This window comes from Monodelphis domestica, chromosome 3 (assembly GCF_027887165.1).
Source record: "Monodelphis domestica isolate mMonDom1 chromosome 3, mMonDom1.pri, whole genome shotgun sequence".
Lineage (NCBI taxonomy): Eukaryota > Metazoa > Chordata > Mammalia > Didelphimorphia > Didelphidae > Monodelphis > Monodelphis domestica.
Genome location: NC_077229.1, coordinates 31,318,220 through 31,345,710, shown reverse-complemented (window position 1 = coordinate 31,345,710; position 27,491 = coordinate 31,318,220). Strand labels below are relative to the sequence as shown.

General features: G+C 36.9%; 1 protein-coding gene across 2 annotated transcripts in view; it reads right to left on the bottom strand.

Annotated features, from left to right (window-relative positions):
- The window catches only part of CIT (citron rho-interacting serine/threonine kinase), a 173,754-nt gene that overhangs the window by 134,462 nt on the left and 11,801 nt on the right, over positions 1 to 27,491 (bottom strand). For both annotated transcript variants that reach the window (XM_001363096.4, XM_007490328.3), the window contains exons 4-7: positions 25,310 to 25,485; positions 21,310 to 21,411; positions 3,279 to 3,421; positions 1,948 to 2,041 (exon numbers count right to left, since the gene is read on the bottom strand). In XM_001363096.4, the coding sequence (XP_001363133.1) occupies positions 1,948 to 2,041; positions 3,279 to 3,421; positions 21,310 to 21,411; positions 25,310 to 25,485 (515 nt within the window). The remainder of the gene's footprint in view (positions 1 to 1,947; positions 2,042 to 3,278; positions 3,422 to 21,309; positions 21,412 to 25,309; positions 25,486 to 27,491) is intronic.

The following is a 27,491-nucleotide window of genomic DNA, read 5'->3' as shown; positions in this document are numbered from 1 at the left end:
TATCAATTAGCAGAGACAAAAGCAAAAAAGCAAAGGGTCTTGGGGTACATCAATAGAGAAGGCATCCAGGATAAGAAAGACACCAATCCCACTGTACTGTGCATTAATTAGATCAGAGCTGGAGGGCTGTTATGTTCTGATCATAATATTTTAGGAAGAGGGCTGACTGGACGTCTCCAGCAGAAGCTTTTTTTTCTGCTGGTTGAGATGTTGAAAGCATTCCTGCTCAGCTATGGTATAGACTACATCATTAATCCAATTCTTTTGGTGCCTGGTGTAATCACCCAGTGCCTCCATGGAGCTTCTTCTCCTCTACTAGCTCCATCATCCTACTTCCCCTTTCTGCCTGCAATCTCCTACTATTGTCTTCTCTGCTTTTTAATCTGTCACCACATTAAGTTTGTTTCATATTTCAAAAGTAAAATTTTACTATCTTATAGTTTTATATTTTCTACATTACCTTTTGTTTCCTTCCTTTTTCCCTTTTCTAGAAAATTATCCCTTATAAGAAAAAAAAGGGAAAAGGGAAAAAAAGCTCACAAAACTAACCAACACATCCACTATATCCAACATCCCATTCAGTGTCCATACCCAGTCCCCCGTCTCTGCAAAGAAGAGAGATGTCCTTTCTCATGTCTCTTCCGGCCAGGCCTGGCCATTATAATCTCATAGTTCTCAGTTAAGACCATTTTGTTTTTGCTATGGTCCTTTCATTGTTGTAGTTGCTAGGTATTAATACTTTCCTCTTTCTGCTGACTTCATTTTGCATCAGTTCATATCAGTCCTCCCAGAGTCCTAGGTACTAGAGTGTCTTACAGAATAGTGATATTATATTCTTGGGACCACATCTCTATAATATTTTAAAATTATAAAAGATTTTCCTGTAAATGAAAGTATAAAGAAAGTCCTATATAACTATCCTCTGATTATCAGCATCAAGTGAAACACAAAAGAGGAAGGATATAAGTTCTCCAAAGGTACTGGACCACCAAAAAGAATACAGACCACAAACTGAAAAAAGTACCAATTGATGGTAAGATCCTCCAAATGTTCTCTTTGCCAATGACACCATGCTAATCATATTAAGCCTCAGAATACTACAGGAATTTCTCAATGAGATCCAGAATTAATCAAAAGATATCAGCCTTGTAATACATATAGAAAAAAAGTAACAAAGGAAGAACATATACACCCCATGTTGTGACATGCAGCTGGATGGTCAGGCCATTGAGTCCATATATCTTGGATAAGAACTAAGGATTAATTATATCTGATAAACTGGACAATACTTTCAATAATCCCAAGATACACACTGAATACAAAAAATACTTTTTTGTAACACCAATAGTCTTCTGATGATTCTAGTGGCTAGGAATCATGGAATATCATAGTCTCCAAAGAATCCAAATACAGATGCAGCCAAAGGCCCTGGAAGCATATTGTGTTCATAAGTGGAATCAGGCATATTACAAATGCCTTGCAAGCAAGAAATGGTGCAAAAAAGATCATTAAAAAAATAATGGAAAAGAAAAGTAGGCCAGTAATGTAGCAAACAGTGAGGAGTACAAAGATAAGACAGCTTAAAAACTCACTACTAACTATGAGATTCTAAAAGACCAATGGAATGCCTTATTGCATTGTATATATCCTCTAGAAGTCTTACCTGAGAACCCATAGTTGAAAATCACATGAGAATGACAAGGAATGAATGGTTATCTGCACTGTCGGAAGAATCAGCAAAGTATAAAATATCAACCTAGACCATAACTGTGAACTTTTTAAAGTACCTTCAATAAAGAAAGCCACATTTCCTCAGAACCATGAAAAGTATAAGCAGAAGCAATATTCCAAAACACAAAGGAAGTGTGAAATTATAAATAATAAGCAATGTTCCCCCCTTAAGAAAACCACCTAAATTTCTCTCCCAGGTTTTTCTAAATTCATTACCATTTTATTTGTAGTCATTTTGGCAGCTGCTCCAAAGTCCACCAGTTTGATATGGCCTGTTCGGTCGATAAGAATGTTCTCTGGTTTGATGTCTCTGTAAAAAAAATCACACTCAAAAAACTCGAAAACCACTGCTACTCTCTGTACCAATGAGAAACTCCTATACTGGGCTGTCAATTCTTTCAAGTACTTGAGTGTGTGTTTTTGGAGATCTAAATGCAACAAATCATTTCTGAAATATGAGCACACATTCTTGAAGTACAAATCAAAGTAAAAGGAAATGTTTTGGGAAATATATATTTGTACAGTTTTAGTATCAGAAAAAAATGTCCCTCCTCATTTTACAGCTAAAGAAACTAAAGTCCAGTCAAAAAATGGCTCATAGGACACACGGAATAAAGAACTACATAAAATCAGATCTTTAGCAATAATCCAGTGCTTATTCTCCTACATCATGTTACCTCTTATAGATATGCAGAAAATAATGAATACATGTCAGATAGTGAAGATCTGATATTACTAGAAAGAATGTGATTTCTAAAATTTTAAACCATTTTATCTAGTCTATTCCACTGGATACTTTAATTACTTAATGGTTGAGGCAACTAGGTGACAAAATAGATAGAGTGCCAGGCCTAGATTCAGGGGGACCTGAGTTCAAATCAGATCTCAGAAACTTTTTAACTATGTGACCCTGGGCAAGTCGCTTAACTCCCATTATCTAACTTTTGCCTTTCTGTCTATTACTAAGACAGAAAGGGTTTAAAAAAATAATAATTACTTATTGGTCCAATAGTAAACAAACTCCATGATCATCTAGAGCTCTTCTCATGACCTTAATGCCAAAAGTTACCCGAATCTCTTCTTTTAGAAAAAGAAATTCAAATTTTCTCCTCCATAACTCAAAGAGCCTTTATCAGGTTGGTCAGGCCTTATCAGCCATCTTATCAAGCCTTCTGTTCTAGAAATAGCTTATTTTGCTTTATACTTTACTTTTATCCAGCTATTTGTAAGATTGTCCAGGGGGCAGCTGGGTAGCTCAGTGGATTGAGAGCCAGGTCTAGAGATAGGAGGTCCTAGGTTCAAATCTGGCCTCAGACCCGTCCTAGCTGTGTGACCCTGGGCAAGTCACTTCACTCCCATTGCCTAGCCCTTACCACTCTTCTGCCTTGGAGCCAATACACAGTATTGACTTCAAGACGGAAGGTGAGGGTTTAAAAAAAAAGATTGTCCAGAACTCAAATACACATTAATTTGATGCACTAATAATTTACTGCATTGATTCCTCATAGGACAAATTCTCACTGAGCTTCTAAAGAATACTCACTTACCGATGGACATATCCCATCTGATGAACACTATGAATGGCCAAAACCAGTTCCGCAAGATAAAATTCTATCATATTTTCATCTAACTGATCCTCATAGCGATTCAAGAGTGATAGCAAATCTCCTCCAGGCAGATATTCCATAACCTGTAAAGAAAGCCAAAACTGTTCAGTTACATACAACAACTAGAACTCCTAAATTGATCCTCAGATGAAGTCTGACAAATGCATAGCTCTTTCAAAATGGCAGCAAAATGTGTGTGGCATCTAAAAAAATCATATGGGACAAGATCTTCACTCTAAAAGAAACAAAACCAGGCCTAGATGGGAGGTCCTGGGTTCAAATCTAGTCTCAGACACTTCCTAGCTGTGTGACCTTGGACAAGTCGCTTAACCCCCATTGTCTAGCCCTAACTATTCTGCCTTGGAACCAATTACACAGTAGATTCTAAGGCGGAAGCTATGGGCTTTAAATAAATAAATAAAATAATGAATTAATGACTAAATAAATTAATAAAATTAAAAATAAAAGAAACAACATCTCTCTTCTGAATCCATAGGATGCAAGGCCAGCCCCAGTCAATATGTCCATTTTCAAATCAGCCTTGTAAATTAGTCAAATCCATTTAACTAGGCATCTACCTCATCCAGCTACCATTTTTTTCTTGGCAAATATGAACATTTCAATATCCAAAGAAAAGGAAACAGAATGTCAGTAAAATCCTAACCTTAACTAGTATTGAACAAATTAAGTTTAACATGAAGGTGTCACACTTGACCTGCTTATCTATGCTCCCTTCTGCACTTCCTCCTGTTTGCTTCTGTGTATTTGCTCCAACCATTTTCTGGGGAGAAAATAGGTTAGTGTAACAGGCACTGTGCTAAGATCTGGGGTATAAAGAAAGTCAAAAGACAGTCCCTTCCTTCAAAGAGTTTATGGTTTAATGGAGAAAACAACACACAAAGAAACTTTTAAGTATCCTAAGGAGAGGCAGCAGGTCATAGCGGATAGAGGGCTAGCCTGGCTCAGGAAGACCTAGGTTTGAATTCTGCCAATGGCACATACTACACTACAGGAGAGTCACTTAACCTCTAAGTGCTCCAGAAAACTATCTTCTACAAATTAGAGACAAGCTGCAAGTAGGCATGAGTGGATGATACCCACTGAAGACAGTAATGATGTTTCAATATCTATACTCTGAAGACCAAAAAAGTCCTTTCCCTCAAGGTCCCTATATCCTATCAAGAGCCTATTATTTGTTAGAATAGCCCATTACAGGGCTGGGGCTAAGATCGGAACTGTTGTCCTTTCACATCCACAAGAAATCTCTTCTCAGTCCTATGGCACCCACCTGCCAAAATAAATCTCCCTTATTTATCCAGACTTAGCTCTGTCCTGCAGGTGAAAAGTGTGGAGGTGAATGTGGTTTAAATATATATGCTGATATTCAAGTGTTCTAAACATCTAAAAAGAGGAAAATTCACAAATAAAGAATTCATACTTTAAAAATTAAGGCCTCTAAAAATAAAAACCATTCATACATGATGACATATTATAATTATGTTTTCTACTCTGCCTATATTAAAAGATATGATAATACAGAGACTCTCTAATAAGTTAATGATTCTGGAATTCACCCATAGCAGCTGGAATGGTTTCCTTAAAAACTGACCATGAAAAGTCATGTTCCATACCTCATCCTGAATCTGTACTAAGTATTAATATGTATAATTTCCTTCAATGAAAAACAGCTCTTCCTAAAGCCATAAGAAAAAAAGGCAACATTTTTTTTTAGACCCTTACTTTCTATCGTAGTAACAACATTAAAACAGAAGGGCTAAGGGCTAGGCAAACAGGGTTAAGTGGCTTGCCCATGGTCACATAGGTAGGAAGTATCTGAAGCCAGATTTGAACCCAGGCTGCAAGCTTGGCTCTCTTATCCATTGTGACACCCAGCTGTCCTTGGCAATATGATTTTTCTGAGTGTAGATCTGACCAGGTCACTAACTTCTTATTGCTATTTTCAGGGCATATAGGCAATTGCATCCTCTACAGAAAACAAGTAAACACCAAAATGGCTTCTACCCTTATATGGAGTAAATGTAGAAATGTCAAATGATTTGCACAGCTGAAAAGGCTGCGTGCCTTTTAAATCATCTAACCAAAACCTGTTTTAACTAAAAATTTTTTAAAAGGTAACCACATTAACGAAACTACATTCTGGGCTACTAAACAAGTTACTTGGGGCCCCTAGTTTCCTATAGATATATTTCAGGGATATCATTGATCACTCCAGAGTAGATGATGCCTTTTGGGCCATTCTGCAGCCCCCAAATAGAGACAGGCTTGGGTGGTGTGGCTAGGTTTATTTATTAACCTTTCCCAGTAGGCTAATCATGCTTGAGGATTCAACAATGGACCTAGAAACAGGTGTCAAAATGTATTTTCAGATATTGGGGAATTGTATGAATATTAAATAACTGAGCTCCCAAAATATTGCCACAACCTATCACTGAATAGATTATGGACTTCTAAGAAGAATCAGCACAGCCTCAAGAAGTATCAAGACTAAAGTCACAAACCTTCACCACAGAGACAACAATCACAGTATAAGTAGTTGGCAGGGCAGGAGTGTGTTAGCAAAAATGCAGAGCAAGCTTTTTGTACTGGCAAAGAATTGGAAACTAAAAGGATGTCCCTCAATTGGGGAACAGCTGAACAAATTGTGATAGATGATAGTGATGGAATACTATTGTGCTATAAAGAATGATGAACAGAATGACTTCAGAAAGAGCTAGAAAGACCTGTGTGAATTGATGCAGAATGAAATAAGGAAAATCACTGTACACAGAAACAGCAATACCATGTGATAGACTTAGCAATACAATGATCCAGCAGTTCTGAGGAACTTCATGAAAAAGAATGCTATCCACCTCCAGAAAAGAACTGTTGGAAGTAGGAATGCAGATGAAAACATATAATTTATTACTTATTTGGTTATGTTTTGAGATTTTGGTTTTATAAGATTCTTCATTTACAAAAAGGAACAATATGGAAATGTTTTACATGATAATACATGTATAATCCAGATTGAATTGCTTATCAGTTCCCAGAGTGGGGAGGGAAGAAGGGAGGGAGACAATGTGGATCATATAATTTTAGAAAACTTATGTGGGTACTTGTTATAAAAAATCAAGTGCCCCTTTCACTGGGCCCTACAAAATAAATGAATAAATTTTGAAAATGCAGAGCAGGAAGTTGTCCTCAAATTCTATATTTAGGTATTGTCCAATAATTCACACTGATCATTAAGTTCAAACAGTTATTAAGCACCTACTATGTGCCAGCTGCTTGTAGTAGGGGTTAGAGTTGTCACCCAAATGAAATCCTGGCCCTATCAAGACACAAATGACTAAATCATGAAAACCAACATGTCCTACAGGAGGCTAGCTATATGTGGAACCAAAGTGGCAACCTCTAGGCCAAATCTCTGTAATGGTTCATGCTAACCCTATGGTCATAAAATCCAGAATTATCACAGTCATGTCTGGTTTCTTACATCATTTCATCAATATCAAATATAAGCCTGAGCATCAAGGGAAGGGAACAAATATTTATACATCTCCTACTATGTGAAAGGCCCTGGAATCAGGGTTTTACAAATATCTCATTTAAGCCTCAGGATGAGAAAAGTACGTATAATATTAACATCATTTAGTGGCAGGACAAGAACATCAAGAGCAAAGACCCAAATATAGCCAACTTATGCCATCTGAAAAACAATATTCATCAAAACAATATACCAGGCTACAGAAACAAGAAAACAGCTGCTAGGATGGCAGAAAATAGTTTGAGGTTTATTGCCTGAATAATCTTAGAATTGAAAGGGACTTTGGGGCTCACTGTTTCCAAGTTCCCTACTTTCAAGGAGGAAGGAACTCAACCTGCCTTGTTATTTTCTCTGATATTTACCATTCCCCTTTGTACTTATGGACCCCAAAGGTTGTCTTCTGCCTCAAGCTCTTCTTCATTTGTTTTCTTTTTCCACACACCTTTTTCTACCAAAATCTTAGAGCTACCTACTCACTTTCTTAAGAGTATTTCTTATCCCTATTCCTCCAATAATGGCTCTTTAAACAGAAACCAGAAGAATCTGGGACTAAGTTAGCATTCAGATTTTCAGTCATCAATGTTTTTTTAAGTCTCAGTCTCTACATTTACAAAATATGACTAGCCCCTGCTTCTCTTCAGTTCAGAGAGATACAATGGTGGCAAATGAGATAACTATTTTCAATTAAATATAGTATTAAGCAATATCATCTAATTGGGGACAGCTAAGAAGCCCAGTACAAACCAGCCTGTCCAACAGCTAGCTACTTGTAACAGACTTCCTCTGTTTGGAGCACACTTCCAACTGAGTTCTTTCAAACTGCAGCTGTAGAAACTAATAAAAGGGCAAACTGTTCATGAGCTCAGTGTGAGTAAGACTAGTAAGTAAAACCCTAAGCTGATGTTTTTAACCACACCCAAGAACACGGAAAGGAATTTCACCAAAAGATTAACTATGTTGGTTCTGGGATGAATTTGTCAAATGTAAACAGTGTTTATGATAAGAATCACCTTGAGTAAACCAATCTAAGTGTCCTTTCAAATATTTCTTATGTAAGAATTAAGGATTTAGAGGGACAACTAGGTGGCTCACAGATAGAGAACCATGCCTGGAGATGTGAGGTCTTGAGTAGGAATCTGAATTCAGACATTTCCTAGATGTGTGGCCCCAGGCAAGTCAGTTAACCCCAACTGCCTAGCCCTCAATACTCTTCTGCCTTGGAATCTATATTTAGTATTGATTTTAAGACAGAAGATAAGGCTTTTAGAGGGGGAAAAAGATAGCACTATTTCCAGCACACCCTCCCAGAAGCTGGTCACAATCTTCCTTGACTGTAGTAGTGAAAAGGGAGAATATTTCAAGCATGAAGGCAGTGATTGGAGAAGCACATGGCTGGTGGATAGTGTGTCACTTGCATGGGAGAGCAAGAAGTGCTCAAATCACAGAGTCCACTACTTCTATTTCATGAGTTAGTAAGAACTAACTAACTAACCACCCACCTGGTGGTCCAATATTCTGGTCATGAGCCATCTAAACCAAACTAAATACACAAGGCTGAATTGGGCCTTGTATGATAGACGTACAAAGTGTCACTCAACCCATACTTAGAAGTCTTTTGAACTTGAAAGAACCTGCCAAATAGCTGACATTCTACCAGGTTTATGGCCTTCAAGAAACAAAAGCTACTCCCAAACCAGAAGAAGGCATTACCTCTTCAACATCATTGCAAAATGATCTACATGATGAGCAATAAATTATCCAGCCATGGCACTGATTAGCAAGTAATTTACTTTTTTTTTCATGTTTTCATACAAAAAATTTAATAAATATTACTTCTTAAAAAGTTATTGCCAGGAACAACACATCAAAGATGCATTTTCATGTTCATATAACACTCATAGCACAATACAAAATATCTTCATGATCTCAATGGCTAACCAATGAGATTACTCTACTTATAAGCCTTTTTTTTTCTGTCTTACACTTTGATCTCCTCACTTGTTAAGTTGGGCAGTGTAATTTATGGCAAATCTACACAGTGATCTTACTGGACACAGTCTACTGTTCAAGTATTCAACTAACTTATTCGAATACTCCCTAAATGCAGGAGATTACCAAAAAGAAATCAAATCTACAAGTGGTTCAATATTACATATTCATGGTGGAAAAAATCAGAATTTATAAAATAAGATTGCTGTGCTTCCAACTTCATGCTAAATTTGATTTTGTTTGTTATATGCAACCACTCACATTTCTGCTATGTGACATCATAGCTCTCAGTTTGTGCTATCTGGTGCTATTTGATCATCTTTTCCTTACTAATGGACACTAATTTTAAACTGTCCTATATGGTTTTGCCCTGTATAAAGTTCCTTGTTTTGGTTTGTTGGTTGATTTTGATATCAGCCTTTTTTTTTTCTTAAAGAATCTTTATCCTCTGTCTTATTATTCATTCTAAGATAAAAGCATGGGAAGAACTAGGCAGTCAGTGTTAAGTGACTTGCCCAGAATCACACAGCTAAAATACCAGCCTGCCAAACCCCAAGCCAAAAAAAAAGAAAAAGAAAAAAGCATTCTTAGGATATATGAACTCAGAAGGGCTTCATTCTAAACTTTTACAAGTAACAGTGTTTTCCCTACCATAGACAGAAGGTCATCATCATGGTTGCTTTCTTAAGATATCATCTCGGAACAGTAAAATTCTAAAAGCACTTACGGTAATATGATCTCTCAAAAAGCCAAGAACACAATACAACTATTTCAAAGGTACTGAGAACTCAAGGAATTCCTTAAGGCAATAACACACTTAGCAATTGAATTGAGGCCAATATAAAGAATTAATATCTCATTTCACCAATGAGAAAACTGAAAAGGAAAAAGCTAATTCCTCCTAAGAGACCAAACATAAAACAATAATAAAATTAAGAACCAATAACACAAGCTTAGCTTCCACCTGATGGTCAGTTATTTTCCAAATACTCTGTTCCCTATCACCAACATAGGGGGAACACTGGCAAAACTTCTGAGAAGGAGGGAAGAAGAGAGGGAGGGAAAGAGGGAAGAAGGAAGGAAAATCTAAAAACCTTAACAATCTTACATCAGCAATCAAAATAATAAATATGCATTTGCATTTTGATAATTTAAAATAAATTTTTATTCATGTGATATTTTTCTCTCACCTATATTTCTCACACTGCCTTCCACTTCAAAAGAAATCTCTTATAACAAATATTTTCTTTTCTTTCTTTTTTATTTTTGGTTCTATTTTGAGTTCCAATTTGTCTCCCACCCTCACTTTCTCTCAATTCCACATTAGAGAAAGCCAACATTTGATACAGATATATACATAAAATCATACAACACATACTTTCATATATCAATTCTTTCTCTGGAGGTAGTGAGTATTTTCCTTCATAATTGATACTGGTGATCATATTACATAAAAAAAAGTTTTATCATTCACACTCTTCAAATTATATTGCTATTACTGTATACAACATCCTCTTGGTTCTGTTCATTTCATGCAAGCCTTTCCATGTTTTTCTAAAATCAACCTACTTTATTTCTTATAGCAGAAATGCATTCCATCACAATCATACACCTAAATTTACTTAGCCATTCCCCAATTGATGAGATCCCCTCAATTTCTAGTTCTTTGCCATTACAAGGAGAGCTGCTACAGATATTTTAGAACATAATAGATTGTTTCCCTTTTTCCTTGATCATCTTGGGAAGCAACCATAATAGTAGTATTGATGGGTCAAAGGGAATACACAGTTGGGGATATTTTTTTTTTAAACCCTTACCTTCTGTCTTGGAATCAATACTGTTTATTGGTTCCAAGGAAGAAGAGTGGTAAGGGCTAGGCAATGGGAGTTAAGTGACTTGTCCAGGGTCACACAGCTGGGAAGTGTCTGAGGCCAGATTTGAACCTAGGACCTCCCCACATCTGGGCTTGGCTCTCAATTCACTGAATTACCCAGCTGCCCCCTGGAATACAGTTTTATAACTCTTTGAGCACAATTCCAATTTGCTTTCCAAAATGGTTGGATTAGTTCACAGTTTTATCAGTAGTATATTAGTGTCCCAATAACAAAGATTGTCAAAGGGAAAAAAAAACAGGAAGCACTGGCAGCTGGGGAGACCAGGAAAAGCCTCCTAAAGAAGGAGATGCTTCAACTGAGTCTTAAGGAAAGTCAGGGAATTTAAAAAGTTATAGGTTATAAGAAGGAGAGAATTTCAAGCATGGAGAAGGGAAGAGCAAGCAGTGATAGAATGATTCATTTGCTCACTGGGAAGGGAAGGACATGTTTGGAAATGTTTGTATGTTTTAACATAAATTCAATGAGAGAAATTATCTAGTTTCATTAATTTTCATAGTGCCTTCTTCACTTGTCATCTGAAAATCTACAATAAACAATACTTGTAGAATTAAAAAATAAAATTCTTAAAATAAGAAGAATTGGGACATAGAAAACAGAACCATTTCTAGATTTAGAGCAAAAGATGTAAAGATACCACCATTGATTAAAACATCAATATAAAACCTGCATGTTTTAAACAATTTTACACTGCCCTAAAATGTAGTTGTTCTACAAGCAATAAATAACAAAAATATCAATATCACTGGTGCAGAGAATGACTGCCACACAAACAAAAGCTGGTAACAAAACATGTTTGACAGAATTTTAAAAAATCAATTTCAGGGTAACAACATCAGCAAACCACAATACTATGATCCATCTTCCAGAATATGGAAACAGCCTTGCTACAGAGAAATAGAGCTTGTGTGGTGTCATACAAGCCAGGGAGCCAGCATGGTAAAAGAATATGAGCATTGGGCTTTGGATTCAGAAATCAGGTTTATTGGCTATATGATCCTAGCCAAGTTACTAAATAAATCACTCTGGACTTTAGTTGCCTCATCTGTAAAAGAAAGACTTTATTTTAATACTATAAACTTCACAGGATTTTTGTAAAGAAAGGATTTTGTAAACCTTCAGATGTAGTTCTTGTTAAGTTATTTATGAGAACAGTTAAAGACTTAATGCCAAAAAGTGATCAACTATACTAATTGTGAAGATGTAGATGTGTTATTTCTAAACACCAAAACCCAAAATAAGCTACATACTCTTAAGCTATATTACTCAGCTTAAGGCATTGGGTTACAAAACTTTTTTCCACATATGCCTTGAATCATGATATCTATCTCAAGATAGTTCTTCAGGGGAACAGAATCAAAGATGACTGCTTAGTACCTGCGAAAGCTGAAGCTGCTCTGACAGTCCTTCCAAACCAGTCTTTAAAAAGCACCTCAAAATGACAGGAATAAAAAAACAGAAGAAGGGGGGGAGGGGGAGTTGGGCCTCTCCTGCTGAACACAAATTGAAAGGTAGGCAGAGAGTTGATTTTCATAGGTTGAGGGGGAACAAGAAGCAAAACTATACTGAGAGGTGCTGGCAGGCCACCCCTACACCCGATTCCAAACTTGGGTACAGGTCAACTTTGGGATCCTGGGACCAGGGATATACCAACAAAAGAGTACCTCAGTCCCACTCCTTGAAGTCCCAGGCCCTGGCACTAGCCTAAAAAGAGGCCTGAAGTCCATAACGCTGGGTCCTTTCAAGCCTACTCTACCACAGTGAAGACCTAACCCCAGGGCAAAATTGCTCAAAGTGTCAATTCACCAATTCAGAATCAGCAGCTTTTGGAATTCTCGTCCACAGGCCAAAAAATAAAAAATAAAATGAAATAAAGGCTGGGAAAATGAGCAAACAGCAAAAACTCCTAACTAAAAAATTTCTATGGTAACAAAGAACAAAGCATAGAATCAATAAGCAGCAATGTGAGTCAAGCAATCACATGCAAAACTTCACAGAAAAACAGAAATTGTTCTTAAGCACTAAGACAGGTCAAAGAAAAATGGGAAAAAGAAATGAAACTAATGGGGGGGGGGGGGGGGGGGGAACCAGCCTAAGAAGCAAAATTGGTCAACTGGAAAAAGAGGCACAAAAAAAAACAATGAAGAAAAGAGCTCCATTAAAAGTAGAATGTACCAAATGTAAAAAGATGATCAAAAGGTCATGGAAGAAATTCAGTCTTTAAAAGTCAGAATTGAGGAAATAAAAGCTAATGACTTCACAAGAAGCCAAAAAAACAATAAAAACAAAATCAAGAGAATGAAAAATTAGAAGAAAGTATATCTCATTAAAAAAAAAAACTGAAAAGGGAGACTTCACCTCTAATAAAGAGGAAATTAAAGTAATTATTAAGAACTATTTCACCCAATTATATGGTAATAAATCTAGGTGAAATGGATGAATATTTACAAAAATATAAATTGCCTAGATTAACAAAAGAGAAAATCAAATACTTAAGCAATCCCATCTCAGAAAAAGAAATTGAACAAGCCATCAAGGAACTCCCTAAGAAAAAATCCCCAGGGCTAGATGGATTTACAAGTGAATTCTATCAACATTTAAATAACAACTAATCCCAACACTATATAAACTATTTGACAAAATAAGTGAAGAAGGAGTTTTAACAAATTCCTTTTATGGAACAAATATGTTACAGATTCCAAAGCCAAGCAGATCAAAAACAAATAAAGAAAACTACAGATAAATCTCCTTAATGAACATAGATGCAAAAATCTTAAATAGAATACTAGCAAAAAGACTCCAGCAACTGATCATGAGGAATATTCACTATGATCAGATGGAATTTATACCAGGAATGCAAGGATGGTTTAATATTAGGAAAACCATCCATATAATTGACCATATCAACAAACAAACCACCAGAAATCACAGGATTATCTCAATAGATGCAGAAAAAGCCTTTGACAAAATACATACTCATTCCTATTGAAAACACTAGAAAGTATAGGAATAGAAGGGCCTTTCCTAAAAATAATAAACAGCATATACCTAAAACCATCAGCAAGTATAATCTGCAATGGGGATAAATTAGAAGCCTTCCCAGTAAGATCAGGAGTGAAGCAAAGATGCCTCTATTATTTAACATTGTACAGAAAGGAAGATCAGTGGAATAGACTTGGGGTAAGTGACCTCAGCAAGACAGTCTATGATAAGCTCAAAGATCCCAGCTTTTGGAGAAAAAATCCACTATTTGATAAAAACTGTTGGGAAAATTAGAAGACAGTATGGGAGAGATTGGGTTTGGATCAACATCTCACACCCTAGATAAACTCAGGATGGCAGAATAACTTGAATATAAAAAAGGAAACTATAAGTAAATTAATGAACACAGAATATTATACATGTCAGATCTTTGGGAAAGGAAAGATTTTAAGACCAAGCAAGACTTAGAAAAAAAAACACAAAATGTAAAATAAATAATTTTTATTACATTAAATTAAAAAGTTCTTGTACAAACAAAACCAATGCAACCAAAATTAGAAGGGAAGCAACAAATTGGGAAACAATCTTCATAACAAAAACCTCTGACAAAGTTCTAATTACTCAAATTCATAAAGAGCTAAATCAATTGTACAAAAAAAATCATGCGATTCTCCAATTGATAAACAGGTCAGGGACATGAATAAGCAATTTTCAGATAAATAAATCAAAGCTATTAATAAACACATGAAAAAGTGTTCTAAATCTCTTATAATCAGAGAGATGCAAATCAAAACAGCTCTGAGGTATCACCTTACACCTAGTAGATTGGCTAACATGACAGCAAAGGAAAGTAATGAATGTTGGAGGGGATATGGAAAAGTTGAGACATTAATGCATTTCTGGTGGAGTTGTGAATTGATCCAATCATTCTGGAGGGCAATTTAGAACTATGACCAAAGGGAGCTAAAAGACTGCCTGCCCTTTGATCCAGCCATAGCACTGCTGGGTCTGTACCCCAACAAGATAACAAGGAAAAATACTTGTACAAGAATATTCATAGCCACACTCTTTGTGGTGGCAAAAAATTAGAAAATGAGGGGATGTCCTCCAATTGAGGAATGGCTGAACAAATTGTGGTATATGTTGGTGATAGAATGCTATTGTGCTCAAAGGAATAATGTACTCGAGGAATTCCACGTGAACTGGAATGACCTTCAGGAACTGAAGCAGAGTGAAAGGAAAGGAGAAGAACCAGGAGAACATTGTACACAGAGACTGATACACTGTGGCCCAATTGAATGTAATGGACTTCTCCATTAGTGGCAATGCAGTGATCCAGAACAACTGAAGAGGGATTTACAAGAAAGAACACTATCCACATTCAGAGGGAAAACTGTGGGAGTAGAAACAGGAGAAAATAAAGTTGCAAACATAAAAAAAAGAAAAAAAAACTGACCTGGAAAATAGATCCAGGAGAGACAATTTAAGATTTATTGAGCTCCTCAAAGTCATGACCAAAAATAAAAAGCCTAGACTTCATATTACAAGAAATTATCCAAAAAAACTTCCCTGGTATTCTTGAATAATAGGGTAAAAAAGAAAGTGAAAAAATCCACAGAATCACCTCCTGCAATAAATCCCCAAATGACAACTCCCAGCAATGTTATAGCCAAGTTTAAGAGCTCCCAGTACAAGGAGAAAATACTGCAAACAGTCAGAAAGTACCAATTCAAATATCATGGAGCCCCAGTCAGAATTACACAGGATCTGGAAGCTTCCACATTGAAGGACCAGAAGGCTTGGACTATGATATTCTGGAAGGCAAGGGAACTGGAATCAAGGGAACCAAGAATCACCTGCCCATCAACACTTACTATATTCTTTCAGGGGGAAGTATGGTCACTTATTAAAATAGAACATTTCTAAGCATTCCTAAAAATCAGACTTAAACAGAAAATTTGATGTCCAGGTATAAAATTCAAAAGAAGCATAAAAACTTAAAGAAGAAAGAAGAAAAATGTAAGGACTTCAATACGGTCAAATTGTTTATATTCCTATACGGGAATATATATTCATAGGAAATTCTCCTGGAAATGTTGGAAGTTAACTGCTACTCTTGGGTTTGACCTCTCAAGAGAAAGGAGGTGAATGATTTTCCTCTGTGTGTTTGTGGAGGATCTCTGGGAACAGTTGGCTTGAATCATGTGAGCAGATAAAGATTTGAAGAAAATTGATAGAGCAGGAGAAAACTCAGGTGTTTCCCTGGTTTTACCAGTGGGGTCAGAAGAGAATACAATCACAGTGAGACCTGGAGTGAAACTTTATCCTGTCAATGAAATGAGCTTGGAGCCTGGACAAAGAGACTGAGAAGCTGAACTGATTTTAAGATAAATAAAAAATACTTATAACTATATTAAATAGTTAGAAATTTATATCTAAGATACATTTAAGGAGATCAGCCTAGGTCTGGATTTCCCAGGCAGAAGACACTTCTTGCGAAGTTTTAGTGGGGTTTTGGGGAATTAGTTAGAAGGCTTTAGTATGGGAATAATATTTATAAAACACCTTTCTTTTTCCTTGTTCTTTCCCTCAACCTTATAATTATAAATAAATAGGATTTTTTATATATCCAGGCCCTAGCTGATTTATCAACGACTAAGTTGAGCCATCTTTTCCAACTGACAACTACTGGATCACCTCCACCCAAGAGACTGTCTATTGACCAACCACCATTAGAGGCAAATTACAAATATCAATCAATATCTAGGGTTAATATATCCCCAAAATTACAGTGTGATAGTAAGCTGTTTAGGATGATATGTTAAAAAAATCTGGGGTGGAAAAAGAGGATCATACTAAGAGAAATGGAAGAGAGAAGTAAAATGGGGTAAATTATATCACAAAGAGGCATGGGGGAGGGGGAAATATTACAATGGAGGAGAGGAGGAGAGTGGTGATGAGTAATACTTAAACCTTAAGTCTCATTGGAACTGACTAAAGAAAGAAAAGTCAGATTCATTGGGGTATAGAATCATATCTTATACTATAGAAAAGGGGAAGGAGAATAAGAAGGGTGGTGGTGGGAAGAGGAATAAAGAAATAACCATTCCTAAATTATCTGAATTTTTTAGAGTTTGGATTTTCATAAGAAAACCTAAATCCTTACACACCTTAGCATTCTTATTCTGACTTTTCTGGCTTCCTTTAAGTCCCAACTAAAGTCCAAACTTTTACAAGAAGTTTTCCCCTAACTCCTCTTAATGTCAGAGCTTTCCCTCTGTTAATAATTTTCTATTTATGCTGAACATAGGCTTGCTATTATACTGTGAATTCTTTGAGGGTAAGAACTGTTTTGTTTTGAGGGTTTTTGCCTTAACACAGTGTTCCTGAGCGGGGCAGGACACAGCAGAGGAATCAGAAAACAAGTAAACAACCCAACACTGAGAGAAACTTGTCCTCAGTCAATATATATTGTATCAGAGACCAGACATGGCATTCTGGCCTCAAGGCCAATCCTCTATCCACTAATCAATCCACCAGGCTAAGCTTTCTCATATATGCTTTGTAGATATATGCATGTATCTATGTATTCTCTCTCTCTCTCTCTCTCTCTCTCTCTCTCTCTCTCTCTCTCTCTCTCTATTTTTCCCTTAATTCCTTCTCTCTTTATTAATTAAAATCTCCATAAATCCCCAGCTAACTTGGGTATTTTTCATATTTGGGAATTTCCCATGGCAACCACTTATTAAGATTTTAAGTCAAAACACTAAAAATTATCCTTACAGTTTTGGTGTTTACACCCCCATGCCTAGAATGTTCTCCCTTCTCTCAGACTACTGACCTCCCTGGTTTCCTTTAAGTCCAAATTGAAATCCCATCTTCTACAAGAAACTTTTCCCAGCCCCTCTTAATTCCAATACTTTCCCTTTATTAATTTCCAATTTATCCTGGATATAGCTTGTTTTGTGTATATTTGCTTGCATGTTTGTCTCCCTATCAGACTGTAAATTCTCTGAGGGCAGGGACTATCCTTTGCCTCCTTTTATATCTCCAGTACTTAGCGTGGTGCCCTGGAACTTAATAAATGATTACTGATTACCTACGGGATCCCGTTTTCTTCTTATAAAAAAAAAAAGGAATGATGGGGGCAGATAAAGTGCCAAGCCTAGAGTCAAGAGGGTCTGGACTCAAATCCAACCTCAGACACTTCTTAGCTATGTGATCCAGGGTAAGTCACTTACCCTCAATTGCCTAGCCCTTACCATTCTTCTGTCTTGGAATTGATACTACAACAGAAGGTAAGGGTTTGTTGTTTTTTCTTAAAGGGGGATAATAAAATTTGTACTGCCTCCCTCAGAATTGTGAGCAAATGCTTCAAATATTAAATGTGAATTGTTACTTCTATTACTACTATAAATTCAGTCTCCAAGGCATCATCTACATAGGCATTTTCAATTCAAAACAGAACTTTTTCACCTTTCCTCTGAATCCAGCATTCTAAATTTCTCTATTTCCATTGAGGGCACTACCATATTCTACCATCTTTCAGTGCCCCTCTTGTCAATTTTACTTCAACAACATCTATAGCAAGTTCCTGGACTCAATAGATTCTGACCCTCATTAAGGCCCAAAGTTGCAAGCGCTTCAGGCTTTGTCTCCTTGCTCTGAGTTCCTCCCCTCTGTAATCTATCTTGATTCAGCTGCCAAACAGCTATTGCCATAGCACAGGGCTAACTTATATCACTTTCCTAACAAGTCTATTTGGGAAGAATCTCATTATATCCCAGCGCCTATTTGGCATTACTACCCTTCATCCATTGGCTGGTCCCTCCCCTCTAGCCTTCTGGAGGTTTCTCACACAGCTTGCCATCCCCAAGTCATACCTCATCTCTGCCTCAGAGAATCCCTACTTTCCTTCCAAGCTCAGCTCTGCTATGTAAAAATAAATTTGGCAAGTTACATAAATATAGATAGAAAAACTGTTCAAAACTTTTGAAAATTGTTTAACTTGCCAGTCAGGTTCAAACTGTTCAGATACTTTTGATAGATGCAATCAAAAGTATCCTCAGTGATAAAGTGAAGCTCAAATGTGAACTTCCCTTCAGGGCCAGGCGCAAGGACACTAAAGAGACTCTTATCATAAAAATAAAATGTTTATTGAAATGATAAATAAAGGATGTCTGATTCTAAGGGATTCTAATCCACCCAAATAAACTCCCTGATTCCGCAAGGAACCGCTTCTCCTATATTTCACAGGCTACACTAATCCTCCCTGATCTGACTAACCCAAATTTATACTATCTAAATAAAAACTACAGCTATTATCCTTATACTTCTTAACCTTGCCTTCAAATTATAAAATAGCAAAGGCTAGCTAGCTGGTTGAGTCTCAATAAGAATCAAGTTAGGACTCTTGAGTCTTAACAGACTCAGAGTCCAAACCAAAGACCAGGTTTTTCTTTGGTCTTCTCAGAGTTAAACAATCTACAAAAACCACAATAGATATTCAATAGTGTTTCCCAAGTTGGGAAAGGAAAACACTAAGTTCCTTCAGATCTTTCCCTCAGACAGAGAGAGAGGCAAAGATGTTCCCTCCTCCAGCCCTGAGAGTCTCTGAGCGTGTCTCTGCCATGAGAGTAATTGACGTAGAAAAATGGTTATAACTGTGAGCAGTTGAAATCAACATGCTCTCTCAGCTCTGCTTCAAACTCCAGTTCTTGTCTCAAGCAGCCACTTTACTTCTTATCCCATAACTAATAAAACAATACTTATTTTCTAATATCCTTACAGCTATCACCTTCTGACAAGGTCTTTCTTGATCCATCTCCTCAGCTACTAGCACCTCCTCCTCAAATTCCCTAGTATTGACTGTATCCATACTTAGATATGCAAAGGATGTCTAAAACCCCTTCCCCCAGGATCCCCACCCCAAAAGAATAGAGCCTCCCTGAGGGCAAGAACGATTTAATTTGTCTATTGTTAATTTATGTTTAATTTGTCTTTATATCGCCAATGACTATCATACTGCCTGGTTCATACATAGTACTTCATAAATATTCATTGATTAACAACAACCATATCACAATGTACTCTTCTAGAAGTATGGAAACGGGTCAAAAGTGTTCCACAAAGAATGGAAAAAATGCTTCTTTAGATCACCAAGAATATCAAGTTGTAGGCCTGATAAACATCTCCCATGAAAGTTCAAGCTGAGGCCAGATACAGAAGTTTCTCCCTCTTATGACATGATACATGGGCCTCTGGAAAAGCAGGCCTCAAGAAGAAGAATCCAATTTTATCCTTTTTTATAGGACATGAACCAGTAATGATTTCTAGACTGCCCTTCAGAGCTAAAACCAGAAACTCAACAACAAGGATGAAACAAGCTGTAAAGCAGACAGCAACAATCTATTAAAGAAAGGGAGGGTAACCAAAGCTCCTAAGCAGCCAACTTTTCATATAAAGTTATTTAAGTCTTAAGTAAGCTACACAGCTCTAAATGAGACTGTTTCTAAATGGACTAACCAACAGAAGAGCTATTACAAGAATGGGATAGCAATGCCAAGTCAGAAAATGGGCTGAACTCATGAATCAAAAACTCAAGTACAAGAGTTCCTGAGAGAAAGGTCTAAAGGACCTATAAAATATTCCACTAATTCTATGATATGGTGAGGATAAAAGGGATAAAATAGTATGTACACATTGATTATAAAGATGTAAAAGCATACCTTTTGGATATAAACAAAAATCAGTTGAAATATAATTTATAGTTCAATGTGTAATATATTTGTTTTTGCCTATAAAACAAATAATTTTTTTTTAAGCCCTTACCTTCCATCTTAGAAGAAATACCCTATATTGGTTCTCAGGAGGACCAGGCAATGAGGGTTAAGTGACTTGCTCAGGGTCACATAGCTAAGAAGTAACTGAGGCCAGGTCCATACCCAGGACCTCCCATCTCTGGGGCTGGCACTCTATCTCCTGAGACATACAGCTACTCCCCTTAAAATGAGTAATTTTTTAAAAATTCCAATAAAATAACACTTTTGGTTACATTCTGTATCTAATAAATTCTATAAATACAAAAATAACTCAAAATTGGTGGTTATTTCAAATTTCATAAAAACCTACACAGAAAAAAATTGTCATGTAATTTTAGTATTTAAAACTACCACTATTAGTCTCAGCTTTACATATACCGAGAATGTCATTGTTTCATATGTGAAATCTGTCCCTCAATTCTGCCCTGGGGTTTATAACCCCCAGAGAAAATGTGCTTATGGAAATCAGATAAAATAATCAACAGAAAACAAAAAACTTAGTCATACTTGTATCAGTACTTGTCTCAGATGACTCAGGAGCCACTTGCAATCTTCGTTAAACAAGAGTCACATGACTCCTGAATATTTTGCAATCTGGTATAATATTCCAATACTTTACAACAAGGTCTCAACAAGCTCCCATTTGCAGGGAAGGGTCACATATGGATAAAGAGCCTCAGTCTAAGTGTCACTAAGCTAGACCAATCCCAAGAGTAGATAAAGAGAAAATCTAAACTCACCAGATAAAGATTCTGTTTGTCCTGAAATGCATAGTGTAACTGAGGGATCCAAGGACTTGTACTTCGACATAATATGCTTTGTTCTTCTTCAAAAAATGAAACCTAAAGGAGAAAGAATACTTTTTAAGCAAATACATTCTCAAAATGGTCTTACTAAGGCTGTTCCTCTGCTTTCCAGAACATATAGAAGCCTTGAATTCTAAAAAGATCTCCTTGCCCTAAAATAAAAGGGGGTAGAGCAGATGACCAGCTCTGGAGCTGATCTGATAATGTGGCCTACCTGTTCCTTCCGACTGCTATCTTTTTTTCCTTTTCTCAGCTAAGCTTCTTTAAATCATTGGCTCTCTCCAAATCTTTACCATTATCTAAGTTTTTGCCTGACCCTAATAATCTGACTTCTTTTATCCAAAGGTTAACTATATATAGGCAAAGAGAACTGGACACCCCTACTACATCCAGGACATGGAAGCCTTTCTATCATTACTGGTGGGCTGCCAGGGTTCTCACTATAATTGATAAGTCTTTTCTATTCTATTAAACTTTCATTTATTGCCTTCCTTCCTTCTTCACCAGAAGAGCAGTACTCACTCCAAGTCTTTGCATCTGTTTTTTAAGAGAAATTTTCATATGTATTGATTGCTTCTTTTTTAACATCACCTTCATTTCTGAATAGGTCCCTCCTCCCTCCCCAGCCAGCCACCACTTTAATACAGAACTGAAAAAGCAAAAAAAGCAGCTCAACATAAGAAGCTAACACATCAACTGAGCCTGACAGTAAATGCCATGTTGGTGGTGCATTTTCTCACCTGTCATCTCATCAGTCCTGTTCTTTCCATTTAAACTGCTGGAATCATTGTATATGATTTCATTAGATCTGTCTACATAACTCTGCATCAATATAACAGTCTTCTAATGCTTTTCTAAATTCTCTGTGTATATTATTTCTTATAGGGGAATAATAGTCCATTCTGCTCATGCCCCATAATTTATTTAGTTATTGACCAGTAGATGGGGAACTACTTTGTTTCCAGACCCTGCTATCACACACATAAAAAAAAAAAAAACCTGCTATATTTGGTGTCACTACAGTATAAAATTTTATCTTTATCCCCATTAAATTTTACTATATTAGATATAGCCCAATTACATGTAATTGGTAAAAAATAAATAAATAAAAAACATAGTCCCAATGTTCTAGCCTTCCAAGATCCCTTAAAGACCTCATTCAACACATTAACTATCCCTCCTAGTTCTGTAATAACAAACAATGTATATGACAAACATGACATTTATGCTTTATCCAAGATAATGAAATAAAAAGGACCCAGCACAGATCCCTGAAGCATACACCACTCATAACAACCCTCCAAAAGACCTATGTGAACTGATGCAAAGTGAAATAAGTAGAACCAGGAGATCATTATACACAGTAATTGTAATACTGTGGAACAATCAAATGTGACAGACTTTGCTACTAATAGCAATACAATTATGACCTAGGACAATTTTGAGGACTTATGAAAAAGAATGCTATCCATCTCAAGAGAAAGAACTGTTGGAGGTTGAATGCAGATGAAAACAAATGTTTATTTGGGTATATGTTTTGGGGTTTTAGTTCGATAAGATTATTCACTTACAAAAATGAATAATATGGATATAAGCTTTGTATAATATTACATGTATAATCCAGATTGAATTGTTTGTCAGCTCCTCTAGAAGTGGGGAGGGAAGAAGAGAGGAAGCTTATATCATATGATTTTGGAAAACTTATGTGGAAATTTGTCATTAACATAAAAATTCAATAAAGAAGAAAGAAAACCAACAACAACCCTCCAAGATGATATCAAACCAGTAATGACTATACTATTCTTCTCTGTCCTGCCAGCCTGTTCCAAATCCACCTAACCAAACCATGATCAAAGATGTCAAACTCATGGACCAGGAATGTTGCCTAAAGTACATTAAAATATAAGTGGGAAATGTTTAACAAAAATTTAATAAAAATACAAACTAATGTTAATTTGTAGTTTTCTAAGTGTGAAGGTTAAATTTAACTCTCCTGATTGTGAAAATTAAATTAACTCTCCCCTGATTGTGAAAATTAAATTAACTCCCCTGCCTATTTTTAGATTTAATCACCAAAAGTGTAAACATCCCACATAATCATTAAGTGAGGAGGTCTGTAACCCACCTGTGCAATAGTGGGTGATGGATCAGAATCAAACTGACTGACCTGTGGGCGTGTCCTAAGCAAAGCTTCAAATGTGATTGATAGGGGAGGCACAAGAAGTGATGAAAAAGAAAGTGTCTTTAAAGAGGAGTTACTTCCTGAGTGGATTTCAACTTAGACTTTGGCTTCTTCTGGAGTTCTGAGGTTACAGTTGGAGGCTGGTGAAGAATATGCTGACTGGACCTGAGACCCTGTATCCTTGAATCTCTCTTCCTTTGAACTGACATGTAGTGAGTGAAAAAGCCAACTCCTTTCCTGGATTTTCTGAAGAGACTAGTTGTGGGAGAGACCTGTCACTTAAGAGAGACATCCCCAGGTCCTCGACTTTGCTGAGGCCTCTCCAGCTAAGGACTAACTCTCCCTGCCCAGGTTGAGCCAGGGGCCGAGGGTAAATTACTTAGTGTTTAGGTTAGATATCTTACCCTATCCTTTCTCTGATTTTCTTACTTCACCCTTTCTATATTTTGTAAAAAAAATCTCTGAAATAAATTAAATTCCTGGCAACCCTATTCTTATAAATAATCCAGTCCAACCCTTTTTATAAAATGGGTTATTTCCCTTTTTCCCTTATTTCCCTTTTTCCCCTTACATAAGTTAATATGCAATATGCAGGGATCTGTTTCTATTTTGGCTTGACACCACTGATCTAAGCCCACATCTCTCCATCTTCTCAACATAAACAGCTCTTCTCCTATATTCACTTTCTTAAGAAATTCATCCATTGGATTCAGTTTGCTAAGTAACACCTGTATATGGATGACTCCAAATCCAAGTGCACTACTCCCACCTCCTACACTTCACACAAGCTCTTCTTCTTACCTGGAATGCCCTCCCCAGTTCTCTCCTCCTCTATCAAATCCCAACAGCTTGAATCAATCCAGCCACCATTCAAAATTCATGTGTGCCTTGATATATTAGTTCATTAATTATTCTTCCTTTCCACAAGGCATTAGACGGTAGACTGAGTAGATATATCTTCATGTTGATTTTATTTACATGTTTGGTTATGTTTTTCTAACATTCCCAAAAATATTGTTAAAAAGGCTTAAGAAAAGGAATCGCATTTTCTACTTGCTTTACAACTATAGCAGCACCTGCACACAAGAGACTTTCCAATCCTCCTGGTTCCAAGGCCAAGATCTCAACTTGCAAAGTAGAGGCCACCTCTTTAGAACACTGCATATTCATTTATTTAAATATCTGTCTACAGATAGCAGCTTTGTTTACAAGAACCACCATAACAGAGAAGATACAATTTCCTATCAAGCAAAGGATTACCTGGCCCCATAACAGAAACAAATTATATTTAACTTCCTCAACAGCCTGTTAAATCTCTCTCTCTCTCTCTCTCTCTCTCTCTCTCTCTCTCTCACAGACACACAGACACACACACAGACACACACACACACACACACACACACGCACACACACACGACAAAAACAAACAGTACTTAACTGACTTGATGAAACTTCTCTTAACTCTAAAACAGATGGCTATATAAATCATTTGTAATGATGTCCCCTCTTCTAAAAGCCAGAGATTATATGACAAAATGGAACTAAAGGAATGTTACAAAGAACCCTAGTGGACCTGAGATCCATGAAAATAGCTAAAGAACTGAGAAAGCTTTTGGCCCATAAAACTATACTTAAATTTTAGCTCATTAGGCAAAATCTGCTTGGTTGATCTCAGGAACCATCATTGAATAATCATCAGTCTTTTAAAGTTTTGTTACCAAACAGAAAACTAAGTAGAAAAAATGTTCATACCTCTTCTTGTGCCAACAAGGACCTCTTCTTCATTACTTTCATGGCATATATATCCCCAGTGGCTTTTTCCCTTACCACCTGCACATCAGCAAAGTGACCACAGCCCACCAGACTTCTTATTTCAAAGTCCTTCAGTCCAGGCTGGAGTTCCCGTAATTCAGCTATGGTCTCCGAATCTGCATTAGAAGGAAGTTACTTCTACATAAGGTGATTGAAACAAATATCTCTTTAATAAAGGAGAAAGTGCTATTATGTGTTTCCAGGCTGTCAAGAGATAGTCACTTTACTTCCTCATCAAAGTCAGGAATAAAATAAAGCATATAAAATAAGCACAAAAGTGTTTTCGTATGATGTTATGTTAAAACTACTAAGTGTTCCCAGAATTCAAAAGAAGTTTCCATGGTAGCTATAATTTGAACTCTACATAGTCAGAAAATAGAAAAGGAAGACACATCATGCTTTTTTTCCCTCTCTGTCTGTAGGCTGTAACACAATATTTAATAGAATATTCATGCTAGCATTTTGTCCACTTAAATATTACTTAAAAAATGTAGTTTCCTATCATTGCTTGAATTTCATGATGCTTCACTCTGCTTTGAATTTTCTTCCTTTTGGGCTATTGTTTTGCTCAGTTTTAATCCACTAGTCTAAAGTTTTACCTCCCTGAGTCATTAAAAAAAAAAATCCTTACCTCCTGTCTTAGAATCAATACCGAGTATAGGTTCCAAGGTAGAAGAAGGGTAAAGGATAGGCAACTGAGATTAAGTGACTTGCCATAGGTCACACAGCTAGGATGTGTCTGAATCCAGATTTGAACCCAGGACCTCCCAACTCTAGGACTGGCTCTTTTTCTAATAAGCCATCTAGCTGCCCCCCCTCCCCCAGTCATTTTCTATAATTCCTCCTCTTTTTGCCAATATCCAAACTCAAAAAAGGAAAACCTTATTCTAAGTCACCAAGATTTAGTTGATATTTACAATATATGAATTGGCTTACAAACATCCCTACTCACTGACATTTATCTCCTTCCTAAACATATTCCTAATTCTTTCTCTGAGTCCAGGCTTTCATCATGAAATTAAAAACATTCCTGAGCTTGAGCTTCAGTCACGGAGGCACACCCTTAACCACAATACAGAGCCACAGAAGTAGCCTTCCTTCTTTTTGCCCCTGACTATTATCACTTGACTATTCTAACAGCTTCAATCAACAGACAGCGTAGCTAGGATTTAGGTAATGATGGAGTGGGCACCACCTAAGGCAGGGTTGGTAAACCTATGGCACAGGTGTCAAAGGTGGCACACAGAGCACTCTCTGTGGGCACGTAGCTGCCCTCCCCTAACCCTCAGAGTTTGTTACTAGAAAGGCATGAGGACTCAAGTGGAACTACTCCCCTCCCCCTCTCCACCACCTGAGAACATTTTTTTTTGTCACTTTATCCACCCCTCTGCCCAGGAGTCCAATAGGAGCTCATTCTTCCTCCCGGGGATAGGGCAGGGGACATAACAGTCTGGGGGAGTGGGGTGGGGACTGGCATTCCATCTCTAAAAGGTTCGCCATCACTGACCTAGGGGCTTCCCCTGAGATGTCACACCTCAGACTCCAGCTGGGCTCCAGGCTCTGCTCAAACTGGAGTCCAAAGAAAGGAAAAGATGAGAAGGGTAATTAGGGAGCCTACAGCTGAAGCCCCATACCAATGGCCCTGGAAATGCCTTCGTTACACATGTTTAATTCCCCCTTTGAACTTCTTCAAGTCTCTCCTTTTGTCAGTTGTCAAAGAGCCTGATTTAGGTCTTCATCTGAAGTTAGAAACCAGTACACCATGCCAACATATTCTTTTAATTTTTCATTCCTTGGAAGCTAAAAAAAATGTGCCTAACTTTGGTACTGGTCCCTAGAAAAAACTGTATCTGTAAAGCCTTGCTCTACATAACAGTGGCCACAATAAGCTAAGCCAGCTAGCAAAAGTACATACCTGCTGAATATACAATCACAAGATTACTTCTCAATTGACTGCATTCAAGAAGGAGAGCAATAATCTAAGTAATCCAAAACAGTAGAGACTTCAGAATAAAAACTATTGGATCTTGGAATAGGAATATAAAGTTTGAAGGGACAGATTCTGCAACCCCTCCCCCCCATTCTACTTCCTCTTCAGTTTAGCTTATAATAAAACAACTTT